Raw genomic sequence first — 17406 nt, 5'->3', positions numbered from 1 at the left:
CTAGGAATATATTTATATATATATATTATTGCCGTAAAAATATAATATAACTAAAATTTTATTATTATCGTTAAATTCTTTATATGTCATTAATAATTGCCTGTTTGATTTATATAACTATAATTCTATCACCATTATATTTTTTTTCCAGATAATCAAGAAATATGAACTACATAGACATAATGTTAGCAATTCATATTTGACTTCACAAGAACCAAAAAACATATTTTGTCACGTATATAATGCATGTATTTAAAAATTTGTATTAATCAATAAACTCAAGCTTATTTATTGAATTTGTTCTTCTAAAAGATTTCTTGATGCTCATTCATGACATTAGGAAGTTGTTTCTAATGTCATGACATCAAAAATATATTTTCATGCTCATTTATAATTTGATGCTCAATATTTTAGGGCGCATATAAAAAACATTGAGGTGGATTCAGTAAAAAATAGGTGGGTAATGAGTAGGTTAAAAGTTATATTAAATAACTAAATTGTAATCAATGGTTGAGCGTCACATACTTAAAAGTATTATTTAATTATTTTGAATGGTGCTCCGTTAATGAAGTGGCTAAAATAGGACCCAAAAGTGAACGGAGAGGGTATTTGTGAGACAATAGGTGAATGGTGAGGATATTTCAAAGCTAATAGATGGGTGAGGGATTGTTATGTACCATTTTTAATACTTTAAAAATGTTTTAGGCCCTTTTTCAATTATTTAATATTTTAATATAGTTGAAACAAAATAGTCTTTTTAATTTTCATTTGTACAAGAAACTGAAAATAATAAAAACATAATAATGTGTCGATAATCCAAAAGTAAATAAATTCATAAAGAGTTGATATTGCAAAGACTACAAAAACAAAAGTGACATGACTAGTATAAGTTTACCTCAAAATGGGAGAGTTACAAAATGCATTTCTCAATAGGCCTAGTATAAAATCGTATGGAGTTGAGACCATTATGGAAGAATAAATATATTAAATCAATTGGTATTTAACACCTATCAAATAAAAGATGTGATGAATAATACAAACATATAATTGTTTTTAGAGATTTTCATAGTATAATAATGTTTTGTATGTGTGGATTAATATCTTTTTTTTTATTCTTTATTAGTGAAGACAATTAATTTTTTAAAACAGAAATTTTTCTTTCATCAAGAGTGGGAACAATAGAAGAGGGTTGTTGGGCGACGACCTAAATCGAAAGGCTAGATGTAGATCATCTATAGTTTGTTCAACATGAGGAATGACTAGCGGAGCATCAGGATTATCTCCATATCATACCTCACGAGAGAAGTCGTCTTTGATTCATCCCTCTTTACAGTCCTGACTTTCCAGCACTTTGATCGGAGATCTTATTTTCTTTAGTAAAGAGTTTTGCTAGCGGAGCAAAAACATGCTTATTGAATTCCATAGCATATGAGAATCAAAATTTCAATATTGATTTACATAAATTCTAACCCACATATAAACAAATTTATATATGTGTAAGAAGGTCATCAACTAAAAAGAAAAGCTTGATCTAATCATCTAAACAATAAAAAATTATTAGCAATTAACATTTAATATCTTAACAATGATATAAGTCTATCACAGTTAAATAATAAATTTAAGTTGAAATGCATATTAATCAAATATAATCAAGTAATAGAACTTGTAAGTGTATATCAAAGATACACGTCATACGTCATATATGCAATACTTCATTAATTTGATATAAATACTTAGTGGTATGAGATTATATTTTAAAACTTTTTCTTGTATGAAGTCATTTTCAACGACTTCTATATGATTGTATTTATTTTCATACCTAATTTGTTATATTTTTATTTTGAATTATTATTTTTTCAGAAGTAATTTCTCTATTCTCATAAGGTAGGAAAAATGAAGTATTTTTTTATATATGACATATATGAAAAGATATTAGATATTACTATTGTGAGCTCTTTAAAAAAGAATTATATATATTTTAAGAGAAAAATAATGTAAAATTTATATCAATTTAGATTTTTAATCTTTAAAAATATGTTAGTTGACGCATTATTTGTGGATTTTGTAGAAGCAATCACAGAAGTACCAACACATTTTTTTGACATGTAATGAAGTGATTAACTAGGAAATATAAGTTTTCGGCGGAATATCAATCTAGAGTTTGTTCAAATTGACTTCTCATTTTTTTTAATAAGCTAAAATTTACAAGTTAGAAAATAAATGACTTATTTTTAACATTTTTAACTTAAACTAAGTGTTTAGAACAATTTTCTTAACTTATTCGAACACTCAAAAAATATTTAAAAATTAATTTAGCTTAGAATTACTTAAAATAAACCAAATAAATCACTTCAAACGAAATCTAAATATTGTGACTAGAAACTTTGTAATACAAAGTCCATATAAGTTATAAATTTCATAATACAAAATAAAATTTTATACAAAACCAGACTAATAAAATCCATTTTTCTTAAAAAAATGAGCATTTCATCCGCAAACTATTTGATTGATTCTATGTAATACATATATACATGAACTTCATTTTTTTTCTCTTCCTTCTTAATTTGTTACTATATAATAGTGTGATTAAAATGTAAAATACATCAATTTGATTGTATATCATATAAATAATATGAATCATAAAATAATGTCCCAAAATTGGCTATACTATTCACTTGCGCCAAAAAAATAAAAAAGCTCAAATAGTCCCTAGCGAAGACGAGCCTACACCACAGTGCCTGAAATTCCACACGCCCTTTTACCCTTCCAAATTTCATCATTTCAACTGAAGAAACAGCAATTGCTACCGGAAAAATGGGGGTCGATTACTATAACATACTTAAGGTTAATCGTAACGCCAGTGAAGAAGATTTGCGTAAAGCTTATCGGCGGTTAGCGATGATTTGGCATCCTGATAAGAACCTTGGCACCAATAAGTATGAGGCGGAGGCAAAATTCAAGCAAATTTCTGAAGCTTATGATGTTCTTAGCGATCCACAGAAGCGTCAGATCTACGATCTATACGGTGAGGAGGCGTTGAAAACGGGTCAGGTGCCACCTCCTCCAAGAGGTGGACCCCACAACATGCGGAATCCTCATCCTAATCCTTCGTTCCGGTTTAATCCTAGAGATGCTGATGATATTTATGCGGAATTGTTTGGGGCATCGTCATCGGAGAATAATGGGAGGGCGAGGAAGACTCGAGATGGGTTTTTTAGGAGTACCACGAATGGAGGGGCTGAGTTTTCCGGTGCTGGGAACTCCAGTACCGGAGGGTTAAGAAAGGCTGCGCCAGTGGAGAATGCATTGTTGTGCCGTTTGGAGGATTTGTATAAAGGGGCCAAGAAAAAGATGAAAATTTCTAGGACTGTCTTGGATTCTTCCGGGTATGTTCAATTTGTCTGCACTAATTGTTGCAAATTTCTTGGTATTTGTAATGCTGTATGTTGCTGATGAATCAGGTTACTCTTGCTGATTATATTTTTATTGAGAAATTCTTTGTGCATTTTGTTAAAGATTGGATTTTTCATTTATCGAGTAAGTATATGTGCATTTTGAGAATTTCATAAGAGCAGTGCATGGGGATGTGTATGTTTTTAGGCTACTTTATCTGCTGTTATAACTTCACGAGAGCATTTTCAAAGTTGAATGAGGTTTGGGTGCGCATCACAATGAAATTTCTTTTCATGCCTAGTTTGTTGGTTAATATCTGGTGTGGTTGACTTGCATTGGTGAGATTGAGATACTTTGCTGAATGCATATAAAACATTAGATTTATAGTGCAGTGTTATCTTTACATGATGGAGTAGTACTTGCTTAGGGAACATAACCACCCTTTTGGAGTTTAGAAGATGGCTAGATTGGTTGGATGCTGTGAATTTGTAGTTGGAAATTTGTGCATTTAGCACCAAGTGTGTAACTTGCAAAGGAATGAATGCTGTGAAGTTGTTAGTTGAAAATTGTTTCATTTAGGACAAAGTGTATGAATTGCAAAAGAATGTGTATTATTAGGAGTTTCACTTCTAAGAGTGATTCTTTTGGAGAAAGTACTGCTCCATAAAGCTTAGTTGCAAATTATAGTTGTAGTTGAAAGAAATTGCTAAGTTTGAACACAGATACTTGATTGACATACCAATGGCTTAAATAGAGTGATTAAAATACACAATTTGTTGGAGGGGGGCTACACTTTGATGTAGTATAGCTGTGGATATATAGAAGTAAATGTTACCTTTCTCAAAGAAAAAAACTCAATTGTCTTGAAAACAGAAATGCACATAAGAGATTTAGTTGTAGTTGCAAGCTTGATCTAAGCAGAGAGCTAATCACCGATGAGGAGATCATCAACAATATCATATGAATATCCACTAATCTGTTGAGGTCTTTAATTTGGATTGAGTCACTGGAGGATTAACGGGAAAGTCAGTCTCATCAGGCAAGTTTAAGCCTTTGTTCTTGTTCCTTGACTTGCTGATGATTGCTGAATTTGCAATTGATTTGGGGAAATGCAGACCTGGGAACTTGTTTTAGAAAGTTTCAGATCTCTGTAACTTGATGAATAATCAACCTGTTTTTTATCAGTAAACGTCAACTCTCTTAAATAGAGGGCTGCAGTAGCAAAGTCCCAACAAATGAGAAATAACAAGCATCCTATAAATAGGAAATAACGTAAGTCCAAATCCACTCCGGGAAGTTTTATTTCAAGTCAACAAAATAATTCAGAAAATATCAATCATTATCTTTCCTCTAGGCTGAACCTAAAGGATTGAAGACCTGTTTAGAATCCTGGTAACGTTGCTTCACCGACAGTAGAGGAAAGTGACTTGCTCCAGTAACTCTTTAAGGAAGAAAAGGTTCTGAGAGTGATGCACTGTTGCCGACAAAGATCTTGATCTTGATGGTTATTCTGTGGGCTTATATTAGAAATCTTGGTCTGTGGTATTTGACCTATTTCTGGCTATAAATCACTTCCATATGCATGAGCAACTTCAAAGGAGTTACATTGCTTATTAGTGTTAGTGCAGTGTTATGTTTCTATTCTAATCCTCTCAAAGCTGCTTACTGAAGGGTTGAAAGGTGATTGGCAAACCTGTGGAAAATTTCTCAATGTATTTCAACCAAAGTAACTGATGCATCTGTTCTTCCAAATGAATGCCTAGATGCTAATGTCGAGTCTGGTGTCCCTTGGATTTGCTAAATTTGTTCCTATGTAATCATCTTCCTTGAGCTTTCCTGGTATCACAATTGTCTTGTAGAGATGCCTGAAGTGATAACTCCTGACCTCTTCATGCCTGGTGCTTGTCTTGTTGTCATTCCGATGTCCTTGACTGTATCATGGATCAGCATTGCGAGTCCATATACCATCAATTACTAACCAAACAAAGGTTTAAGGACTTTTTAAATATGTGTGGAATAGCCCTTATTAGTTGAAACTTCTAAATAAACCAAAGTAAACCTTATCAAAAAATATCCTTGTTCTTTAGCAAATATTGAAGCTAACATTACGTCAATCATTTTGTAATATTGTACAGATGCTATTTATAACTTTATGACCGATTGAAATTTGTTATGGAACTTGTATGATTGAAACAAAGAGCTTGTATAGACGTGACCAACTAGTTGATAATAATGTAATCCACATAGAGTTTAAGGTTTAGGTAACTCCTACTTTTGAATTACAAATTATTTAGTATTAGAACAAAATAAGTTTGAATAGAATGGAACAGATTCAGAGGTTTCATGTGGTTGACTCGGTCTGATTTGGTTGAGCTGTAGTTGATTGATCCGATTGAGGTTTCGGTTCCTAACTAGTCCAATGCCCAAGTTCTAATAGGAGGGAAGATCATTAATAATTTGAGCACGACTATTTGATGGAGTCCGGAGCCAAAAGGGCAAAAAAATTGAGAGAAATTTCCGAAAAGGCAACAAAAAATAAGGTTCAAACCAGAAGGGCAATATTTAGATGGAAAGTGGGATGCCGTGAAATTTATGGAGTAAGGCGCAGCCTGACATGCGCCTTACAGGACGCAACCAACATGATACTTGTAAGTCGCATGCCGGCTTGCGCCTTATAAGGGGCATTTCAGGCTGCGCCTTACTCCTTAAATATAATAAAAAAATGTTTAGTCACTGTAGTCTATAGTGGTGCGAAAATTATTCATTAAGAGACTTTGGAGCTTATTAATTAATATTATTACTACTATTATCAACAATTTTAAGTTTAAAGAGTAGAAATAATTAAGAAATGGGAAGTAATGTTATAATGTATGAATTTACTTATAATAGTTTTGAGATATCAATTGAATAAATGGGGAATTTGTAATCGCTTTTTGGTGAAATCAAAGGATTTATTGTTTTCCATTTGGATTGTATATGTGTATTTATTTGGAAATAATCTAACTATACACTAAAGAATGAAAATATTCTTTTAAATCTATTTCTTAGTCCTTGCAGAACATTAGGAAAAGAAAGTGTAACCCCACCCCACCTCAACTACCCCCACCTCCTCATAATGGCCAGATGCCAACTCTACTTTTCCATAAAAATGAATATGGAAAATAGTTTAACGTAAAAGTGGGAATTAATAGAGAATTAAACGATGGTGACTGCTCTTTAAGCAAAAGTTGATGTTCTGATTAAGTTGTTTGAGTGAAGTAAAAAGTTACACAACTCTACTAAATGTTTTTTTAATTTTATTTTAAGGAGTAAGGCGCAGCCTGACATGCGCAAGCCGACAAGCAACTTACAAGTATCATGTTAGTTTGCGCCTTACTCCATCAATTTTTTTTGAAACAGGTAACATTACTCTATATATCCACAGGTAAAAGTGTAGTTCCCCTTCAAGCTTACTCCGTAAATTTCACGGCATCCCCCTTCGGTCTAAATGTTGCCTTTTTGGTTTGAACCTTACTTTTTGTTGCCCTTTTGGAAATTTTGCTCAATTTTTTTGCCCTTTTGGCTCCGGACTCCTGTTTGATGTATCAAAAATAAATTTGATAGATCCTATCTTATCAAAAAATAATAAATAAACATGATAGATCCTCCAGTAAACTACTGTGGTAAATCTCGTGGCTAAAGATATGCATAGCTTTTCTGCCTTTTCAAGCATTGTTACATATATGCAGCCCAAATGTGGTGCCGATTCTTAACCACACATAAGTGTGTCAATAACAAAATAGGTACTATTTTAACAAGAACACTCTATAACAAAATAGCTGCAATTGTCATTCTTCACTGCTGTATTAATAAAATCACATAAAAAACATTTGAAATCCTCTTACAATCTATGGGTATTGTTTACAGAACTGACTATTCTAAACTCGTCTTTTGTACCTTCAATTTGTTCACATCTCTAGGTGAATTTTGGAATTTCTTGGTTTAATTTTGTGATGTGAACGGGCAACTTTGATATACTGCTCCCTTTTTCCTTCCTTAGCTGTGATATACATCTTTGTTTGCAACCATAATTTCTAACAAGTCTCGACTTTCTGCTTGGATGTATTATTGTTCTTTCCAAATACTTAATATTTGCAATTTTTAGTCACAGAAATCCTTTAGACTCTTAAAATACACCTTATTTAATTAAGTAACTTCTTTTAGAACCTTGTATAATTATTCGTTTATTCTCTATAACTTTATATTATGCACTCTTCCCTCATACACTAAGGGGTCGTTTGGTTGCTGAATTATAAACAAGTTATCCATGTATTTATTTTCATATAACTTATATGATGTTAGGTAGGTAGATATGAAATAGGTTATTCATGTATAACATTGATGCGGCGTTTAGTTGACAATTTGGAAACCCGCATAATTAATACATGTATAAGTTAAGAGGGAATCTATCTATTACATTATGCAGGATAAAATATGGAATAACTAATTCATGTATAAACTAATCCCAATCCCTGCATAACTTGTACATGCATAAATAATTCATAGATTCACTCATTACTAATCTTTGCATTACTAATCCCTACAATATGCTGAGATTATTTCTTATCCTCTGTCTGGTTTGGTGTATCAAAGACAATTCTATTTTTAACTTTTCCCATCCATGTATTACCTTGTATTGCTAATGTTATGATTTTCTGTATAAGTAACACCCTATAATATTAAGTAAGGTGTACAACTAATACATGTATTATTTATACATTGTAAATCCTACCAACCCAAGGATTAAATAATACCACGTCTAATACATGTATTATTTATACATAGGCTGAAAATCTTTCAAAACAAAGTATGAAATAATAGCATGACTAATACATGTATTATTTTCTCTAATACATCCTACCAAACGACCCTTAAGAGTGAAATGGTTCTTTATAAGAAATAGAACTCGGGCCTACCAAAAACCTAAAGCTAGCTTAAGAGGTAGTGAGTATTATCCGAAACCATAAAAGAAGACGACCCATTTCTTCCATTGATGTGGGACACTTAACACCCTCTCCCACACTTAGACATCTGGAGCATGGACAATATGATATGGGGGCCAAGTATTGGGTAATCTGTTGTTCTCGGAGGTCTTTTACCTGAAGTCAGCAGAGGAAATTGAGATTATGAGATAAGAAATATGTGACTGTATGAAATGGTTTATGTTGCTTTGAATTTGGCTATGTGATCAGTATGAATATAAATTATTCGTTAAGTACTAAAGTCTCGGTTGGGCTTCTAATCTTTAATTATTAGCCAACATTTTTGGTGTGTAGATTAATGATGACGGTCCATCAAGAAATGAACTTCCCTTGTTGGAACATAATTTTTGTAATTCACCAAACCCTGTTTTTGACATGAGCTGTTTGTATGTTATTTTTGTTTGTCATGTATACTTTAATTTATTTTGTATATCTTTCGACCTATAGAAAAGTTTGTTGACAACTTGACTACTATGTGCTATGTGATGACAATTTGACCATACATTCTGTAATTTCGTTTCCTTTAGGATGTTCATCAATATAATTGATAATAATATATTATCCAGATCATGTTTTACTTTGTTATAATATGTATATACTTCTTTTCGCAGGAAGCTTCGAACTCTGGAGGAGATATTGACCATTGATATTAAACCTGGTTGGAAGAAAGGAACCAAGGTAACTTTTCCTGAAAAAGGAAATGAGGAACCTGGTGTCATTCCAGCAGATCTGGTGTTTGTAATAGAGGAAAAACCTCATCATGTCTATGTGAGAGATGGTAATGACCTTACTGTCAATCAAGAGATTTCACTTCTTGAAGCTCTCACGGGGAAAACACTGGAACTGACAACACTGGATGGGAGAAACCTCATTATTCCATTGACCGACATTGTCAAACCAGGGCATGAGATAATAGTACCAAATGAAGGGATGCCAATCTCAAAAGAGCCTCGGAAAAAAGGAAATCTGAGAATCAAGATAGATGTTAAGTATCCAACAAGGCTCACAGAAGCACAGAAATCTGACCTCAGGAGAGTTCTCGGCCAGGGGTGACCATATGAACATAGGTATTCAGATTACAAGGGGTGACTATATGAACACAGGTAGATAGAGCAGAATGCAGACGTTGGATGTAAATATAGGATATGCTTATTGCTTGCAACTGGAACTGTGAATACTAGGAAGGTCTAGTAGCCTCAATGTTTTGGGGACAAAGGATTTTTGGGGGAGTTCGGATAGTGGTGGGATTAATTTTTTCATTGGTCGGGGACATATCCCTCCACATTATTTGATCGATAAAATATAGATGATGTTAATGCAAGCTCTTCTCTTCTGTTGCTTGTGATTTTAGGGGTCTGATCAAGACAAAAATGCACTAGGATCTTGCATTTGAGTTGGTTCAATGTTGAATTATGTCCATTATATGTTGACATAGAGCAAGATTTATGTTTTTCTCCCTTGAGAAAACCCCCTGCTCTTTTCTTGGTCTCTTTTCTTCTTTTTCCTGCATCATGTACTGAAAAATGACAGCAGATCAGACATTCTTAAGTTGTTACAAAATCCATTGTTCTTAAGCAGCACAATTTTGTGGTTGTTTTCCTATCATTTGGGTACTGCACTTAAACCTCTACAAGGTTTAGGACTGTCATAGTGAAGCGCTGTTATAATGTATATCGACATTTGATATTTAGATCTCATTTAGCTATATGCGAAATTAGAAAGATTAGTGTGTGAAAAAGACAAGCATCAATAGCCTTTCTTCGTGATGTTATGATCATAACTAATGGACATTATTTAAGTATAATTTTTCTTTTAGACATTCGTATTTAAAATTTACTATGTGCGTGATGATAACCAAAAGTATTTTAGGATTTTTTTATTTTATACTTAATATATTTTTTACAAGTAGTATACGATATTTGGTAGGGAAGGTTTAAGGGAGGCTAATAAGGCCTTTGCTTTACGCTCCTGGAAATTTGTGCTTCCAAAGTTTTTAATTAATGAGTTATTTTTACTTTTACTTAAATAAGTAAATTTAGATTTTTTTTTATATATAAAAAAAATTATAATAAAATTGTCCACTCTTTATATTGGATATAATATTTTTTAATTTTAAATCAAACTATTTACATCTTTATATTAGTAAGTGAAATTTTATATAGCATGATCTAGACAGATTAAATTGCAAACAAATGGACAATATCTATTAACTTGAATTAATTCTTATTAGTATAATTATTAGTAATTGTTATTAGGTGAAGTTACACCGCTGCCTTAAATTTAAAATAAAATTTTTGATGGAATGTGCAAGATCATAATGAAATAGAAAATGATGATGAATTAATTGTCAATGTGTAGTTAATGATATTGCTTAATTGCTTCAAAGTTATTATGTTTATGTGTCAATGTGTGATTTGAAGGTTCTTACGTATTGAGCTTTGAAATGGTATGATGAGTATGTCTAAAGTTGGAGAAGATAGTTCCTCCATAAATGAAATATGAAATAAAGATGATGAGATATGTGTCCACGTTGTATTTTGGAAATAGTTTCAAATCCGCTTGTGTTGCTTGAAAATGATTAAGAATATGAAATTGGTGTTCTTCGTAAGTTTGATGCATTGACTGTGACGGATTATGTCCATGATTACATGTGTTGTGAGCTACAGTTGAGTGCTTAATGTTCTGAAGAGACCTCGTAATGAAATATGAAGATCATCGAATATTTAAGCCATCAAAATAAAAGTTCAAAAAAATTGATTAAAATGTTAAAACGGTATACATATTATTATTAAATAGACAATGATAAAGGAATCTGCCAGCCATAAAAATCTTTTAATATAAGAATTTAAATGCTTTTTAATAATATTTTGTATAAATAGTAATTCTTTTCAAACAAAAGTACTATGCATATTGATACTTACATTTATCTCAAAATTTAAATTTAAATAAATGAGATTGTTGCTTAATTAGTTGTAATGGTTTTACAAAATGATTTTGCTACATCAAAACACTCGATAGAGTTTTACCTGATTATATTTTTAAAAAAAACTTGAAAGCAACCTAATACTGTAATTATACCTTACCAGTTTTAAATGATTATTACTGTCATCTTTTTTCTAAATTTTTTAATAATCTAATACCCCTCTACCACCTTCGGATCACTACCCTCCAAATTATTCGTTGCAGTAACTATTGATTTTCACTTGTGATTCTAGTTGTTTGGTAGTCTTCATCAGTTCTATGCTACAATTAGCAGTTGTGGTAACATTAGTGGGTTGAAATGACTTAATCTGTGCTTTTCGTGAATTGTTCATTGGACGGGTCAAAATAACTTAACATGTAATAAATCTATTTAGATTGGTCTAGTCTCAAATGCGAGATAGTCTTATCGTTCTAAAATAAAAGCGAGATGAATAATGTTCAAATTCAATATGAATCTATGATATTATGTGAATCTCAATGACGATGTGTCACTCTTTATACAAGTTGAAGAATGGTGTAAATGTGATGTGCTGATGCTAATGGCTAATTAAGATTGCAAGTTTCATGTCTAACGTGTTGTTTAGTATTTGCTTAGTTATTTAGTGATTGTATACTTGATCTTACATCTATCGACTTAAATTAATTTTTAAATCTGTCCTTACATAAAACGAACTTCATTAATACCCCTCCAAATGAATATTGAATAGTTCCAAAGGTGCAATCAAATCTTAGAGATGTGAAAAGTAGACCATCAAATCTCTTTATGACATTCCACTAACTAATTGTAAATATTGGTCCCAAACCGTGTTTACGTGAATATTGAATAGTAACAACGTACCCAACTTCTTATCTAAAAATTTTCAAATATCATTTGGTGTATATTTCTAAGGTCCATAAAAACTAATCTAAGAAAAAAAGTATGGATCTCACTTGTCATTCCATGGATAGTAGTCAAGGGTGGACCCGCGTGGGATTCAGCGGTTCACCTGAATTTCCTCAATAAAAAATTATCCGGTATATATAAGGTAAATTTTACGTATATCTGTAGATATGCAAAATTTTGAACCCCTTAATGATAAAGAGAAGATGATGTCGCAGTGGCAAGTTCCCCAGCAATTTAGCTTCACACCTTGAACAAAAATTTCGAGTCTGCCACTGATAGTAATAATAATTTGGTTGAAGTTGAAAAAAAATATTTGAAAAGGTTGTGTCGATCATGAATTTTAATTTACTCGAAAAAAATGAAGTTTCATGAATAAAAAAAATACAATTTCACTTGAAATACTCTTTAAATGATTTTTTTCGACTTCAACTTGCAGATAATGACCTCAAACGATTCTATATATGATAGACTTCTTATGTTGATTATTTTTTCGCTTGTTTTTTGCTCAGTGTATAATATCTATATTAAAATCATACTTGCATCGAATTGATAATTTAAAAAATCCTCTTTCTATAAAAGATATTTTTATACTCAAAACTCGTAATCGACATCAAGATGAAACGTAGGTTTGGGAAGTAGAACCACTCATTGAGTTGTGAAAATGACAATAAATGAATGAATGGTAGTGAGCTACAATAAATAGAATAGACATACTGTTGAGAAATTAAAAGCAATAGCATGTGTTTCTGATTCCAACCAATTATTTCTATCTCCATGTTTCATAGCATGGCTGACCCCCTCTCCATGTGGATATATACATCCCCCAATCTACTCTTTTTTTAAAAAAATAAAATAAAAAATAAATATTCTATAAGTTTTATTTTAGGTATGATATCATAATAATATTTTCACAATTAGATAATTTACAAATAAATTTTTATAGAATAATTAATAGCCAGAGGACACGTTGGAAGTAATAACCAACCTGCTACATATATTTAGTAATATATGATGTATATCCACACTAACTTATAAACTCTTTTTTAAAAAAAATAAAATAAAATTGTATATTATAGCAAATTATTAATTTCAAATTAAATGTGTTAAATATAGTTTGATTTAACTGTACCATATAGTAATATACTGTTATTTTCGTCTCCCTTTGTGGTGGAATCTCGCTTGCCACTCTCGTTTTTTGTGGCAGTCTCGCTTGTCTCTCTTGTTTTTATACAAACACAAATGTACAAAATATGTTTGTGTTTGTGTAAAGCAAGAGAAAATTATATATATACATATATTTTTGTTCCCTTCTCCCAGATCTCGCTCGCCGCTCTCACTTTATACAAACACAAATGAATACATATGCTTTTTGTTTGTATAAAGCGATAGGAAATTCTATACACGAATACAAGTGCCTATATTTCTGCACTATACATTTTATGATTATACAAATACAAGCTTCATCTGCCCAGTTTTCTTTTGTATTTCTCTCTTTATATAAACACATATTATACACTTGATCTTTTGTATATGTATAACGAAATAAATTATACAACTGTTTTCTTTTGTATATGTGTAGCGAATTATGCAACTGTTTTCTTTGTGTGTGTATATATATATAGCGAAGTATACATATTTATGTTTCCTATGGAGCGCAATTATGCAAACTATAACTATAGCATACAAATATGACTTTTATGTTTGCTACATGTGAAAGTTGTTCTTTTTTTAGCGGGTGTCCAGAGTCCACATTAGAGCATTGATCAAATCTGGATCACGCATTGCAAGGCTTATTCGAGGTGGCGCTCCCAATGAAATTTTTTTCACGCCCTGAGCTCGAACTCGAAACCTTTAATTAAGAGTGAAACAGTCTCACTGCTGCACCACAAGTACTCAACAACCCATGCTGGTATAACTGTACATTTGAAATTGTAACTAACTTCTTGTATCATATTTAAATGTCATGTTTCGCTTTTTTAGAGGACGAACTCAATGTTTCAATTTTTTTACAAGTAAAACTTATGTATTAAAAATTATATGAAAAATACTATAAGTTATAATTTTTCCGACCAAAAAAAATACATTTTAATATATTTTTGTAAGTTGTGCATGTGATGAATGATATATAGCCGACTGGATATCACTAAGTAGCAAGTGAATAAAAAGATGGTGTTGCTGGCCATACAGCTCTTTGTCCACTGAATAAAACAAATAAATGACAAAGCATAGTCCACTTGCATGATTGAAATGGATGAAATTAAACAAATGAAAATAAAAAAAATATAATATAATGTATATATTTACGAAAATTCTATATTTCATATACAAGTTGTATGGTTTTTAGCTTTTGTTTTTATTTAATTTTAGGACTTCTCGTTGAGATTCTCGATGATGAATAATTGTTTCTAGTACTTATGGAAAAACATATATTTCCAAATAAATCAAAATCGCATATATGCACGTACTCTCTTCGTCCATGATTAATGGTCATCGTTTCTTTTTTATTAAAATTATAAAAACTTTAATTAATATTTTAAAATGTATTTTTTATTATATTTTGATATGGAAAAAATTGTAATTTATAATATTTTTCATTTTTTAATATCTAAATTTCTTGTTAAAAAATATCAAATTAATGTAATCTAATTTAACTTTTAAAATTAATTAAATTAATTTTCGTAAAGTAAAAATGACAAATAAAAATAGACGAAGGGAGTATTTTTTCTTTTGTAAGATTCAACTTGCTAGGAGGATGGAATAAATAAATTTATTCAAAATATAACAAATGTAGCAAACTTATAACTCTTAGTTTTATCAAATAAAGAAAAAAGAAATGAGTACTCTCGGATTACAAATATTTCTTCTTTTTTATTACCCCTTTTAATTTTAATAATAAGTGTACTTTTTAAGAATTACACCTTTAGAGGTGGTTTGATAGGATGTATTTAAAAAAATAATGTGTTAATCTTTTATATTTACATACTTTAATGAAGGAGTATTTGATAGATAAAACCTGTGATCTTTTATCTTTCCGGAAATTATAATATTTTGGTCACACTTCGCACATTTTTATTTATTTACTATACTATTTTTGAATGTTCAATAACAATAATTTTTCGATTTATATATAGTGACGGGGTTAAATTTTCAATAAAATGATTCAAAATCTAAAAAAATAGACACAAGAAATATAATTGAAAGGAGCTCAACATCTACTATTTATATCTAAAAAATTATTTTAACCATATATAAATCATATAATTTTCTATCGAAGGGGATAATCCCCTCATAGTAAAGTGGCTCTGCCATTATTTATACAACAACTGAATAAGTTATCATGTTATGTCTATTTTATATTAAATACTAGTATTTTTTTTTTAATGTTTGAATGTCTTATATTTAATAAAAATGATTTGATAAAATTACTTTTATCATTTACTCTTTTTTTTAAAAAAAAATAAAAAATAATTGAATTAATAATGAATCACTATTATTGACATGCGATTAGTGGAATTTACATAGCAATTTCTTTAATTATATAATTGACTTTGTAACGGATGAATAATCGTAAACTTTTAAGGGATAATGTAAATAATAGCAAATTAATAATCTAAAATAAATGGAGTAGCTACTGTTTGATTTAATTGTGCCCCATAGCAAATGTTTGCCAAAGTTTGTCGGTCACCTCTCTCCCAAAACTCTCGCTCGCCACTCTCTCATTCTCGCTCGCCACTCTCCCTCTGCTCGCCTCTCTCGCTTTATACAACAGAAGTGTATAAATTGTGTTTCCGTTTTGTATAAAGCGAGAGAAAATTGTATATACACATGCAAAAATATATATCTTCGTGCTATACACTTAATTATACAATTTACAAACATTTTACTTCGATTCAATTGTATACAAATGCAAATTTTATACAAATACTGCAGCGAAAAAGGCCAGTGAATTATACAATTGTGAATTATACAGTTACAGTGAAATACAATTTTCTCTCGCTTTATACAACAGAAGTTTATAAATCGTGTTTCTGTTTTTGTATAAAACGAGAGAAAAACATATATTTTCTTCCTATACATTTATAATTATACAATTGCGCATTGTACAATTGCAGTGAAATAGGCCAGCAAATCATACAATTGTATATGTATAGCGAGGTCAGTGAATTATAAAATTTAGGCCAGCGAATTATACAGTTGTATATGTATATCAAATTATACAGTTATATATTTGCTATGCAAACTTTGTTAGAGCATACAAATATAAATTTTTATTTGATATATATAAAAGTTAGCTCATTTTTTAATCCTTTTTGTCACACCTACATACAATCACCTTAGATTCATCCGTAAATTACTTCAATAAAAAACAATATAAAAAACAACCAAGTATTATGGATAAAAATATGTATATGTGTGCACCTAGAAAATACTAAACCAAAATCAAATACTATCAATTTTTATTAATTTAACATCCCCTAAGCAAATCAGTAAGTCAAAGAATACGTCGTCAGCCTTTTATATTAACTTTTATTTAATTTCGATTCGATTTGATTTTTTATATTTCTTTTAACACCCTAGCCATCACTTCTGTCTCAACTATATACTTGCTGAAAATGAACATCAAAGAATAAGAACAAGTCTATTGCTAGTTGTAAAATATACTGTTTGAAAAGTTCAATCAATAAAACATTTAAAGATTACAAAAACTCTTATAATAAAATGTTTTTGGCCATATATATGATTCTTAATTTATAAGTAATTATTAAAGTATATATGAGGTGTTACGGTATAGTACGGATGGTACCATTTCTTGGGAAATGGGACATGTCATCATGTGATATGTTTTTTTTTTCTTATATGAAGGTTTGGTGTTTGAATTATTACATACCTAGTTTGATATCAATATTATTAAAATTTGATTAAATTTAGATCTGAATAGAAAATTTAAAGAGTAAATTATGATTTCTAATAAAAATAATTTTAAGCATTAAAATTAAAGCTAAAATTTTAATTTATAAATGAAAGATTACTTAACGCTCTGCTACTACGAAATTGTATTTATTGAATTATGGCCTTTGGTTATGAGAAAAAGTCAGCCAAATAGCATATAGGTTTGTGAATTGATTA

General features: G+C 30.5%; 1 protein-coding gene across 1 annotated transcript; it reads left to right on the top strand.

Annotated features, from left to right (window-relative positions):
* The first annotated feature begins 2654 nt into the window (after window positions 1–2654).
* Window positions 2655–10016, top strand: LOC101248585 (uncharacterized). Its single transcript, XM_004241514.5, has 2 exons — window positions 2655–3386; window positions 9026–10016. The coding sequence occupies exons 1-2, from the start codon at window positions 2815–2817 to the stop codon at window positions 9465–9467; spliced, it is 1014 nt and encodes a 337-aa protein (XP_004241562.1). The 5' UTR covers window positions 2655–2814; the 3' UTR covers window positions 9468–10016.
* The last annotated feature ends 7390 nt before the right edge of the window (window positions 10017–17406 follow it).

This window comes from Solanum lycopersicum, chromosome 6 (assembly GCF_036512215.1).
Source record: "Solanum lycopersicum chromosome 6, SLM_r2.1".
Lineage (NCBI taxonomy): Eukaryota > Viridiplantae > Streptophyta > Magnoliopsida > Solanales > Solanaceae > Solanum > Solanum lycopersicum.
This window is presented reverse-complemented; position numbering and strand designations above follow the sequence as displayed.

Coding starts and splice junctions, on each gene's coding strand:
- LOC101248585 (XM_004241514.5), top strand. CDS start 2,815: ATGGGGGTCGATTACTATAACATACTTAAGGTTAATCGTAACGCCAGT. Junction 3,387..9,025: donor ACTGTCTTGGATTCTTCCGG/GTATGTTCAATT, acceptor TTCTTTTCGCAG/GAAGCTTCGAACTCTGGAGG.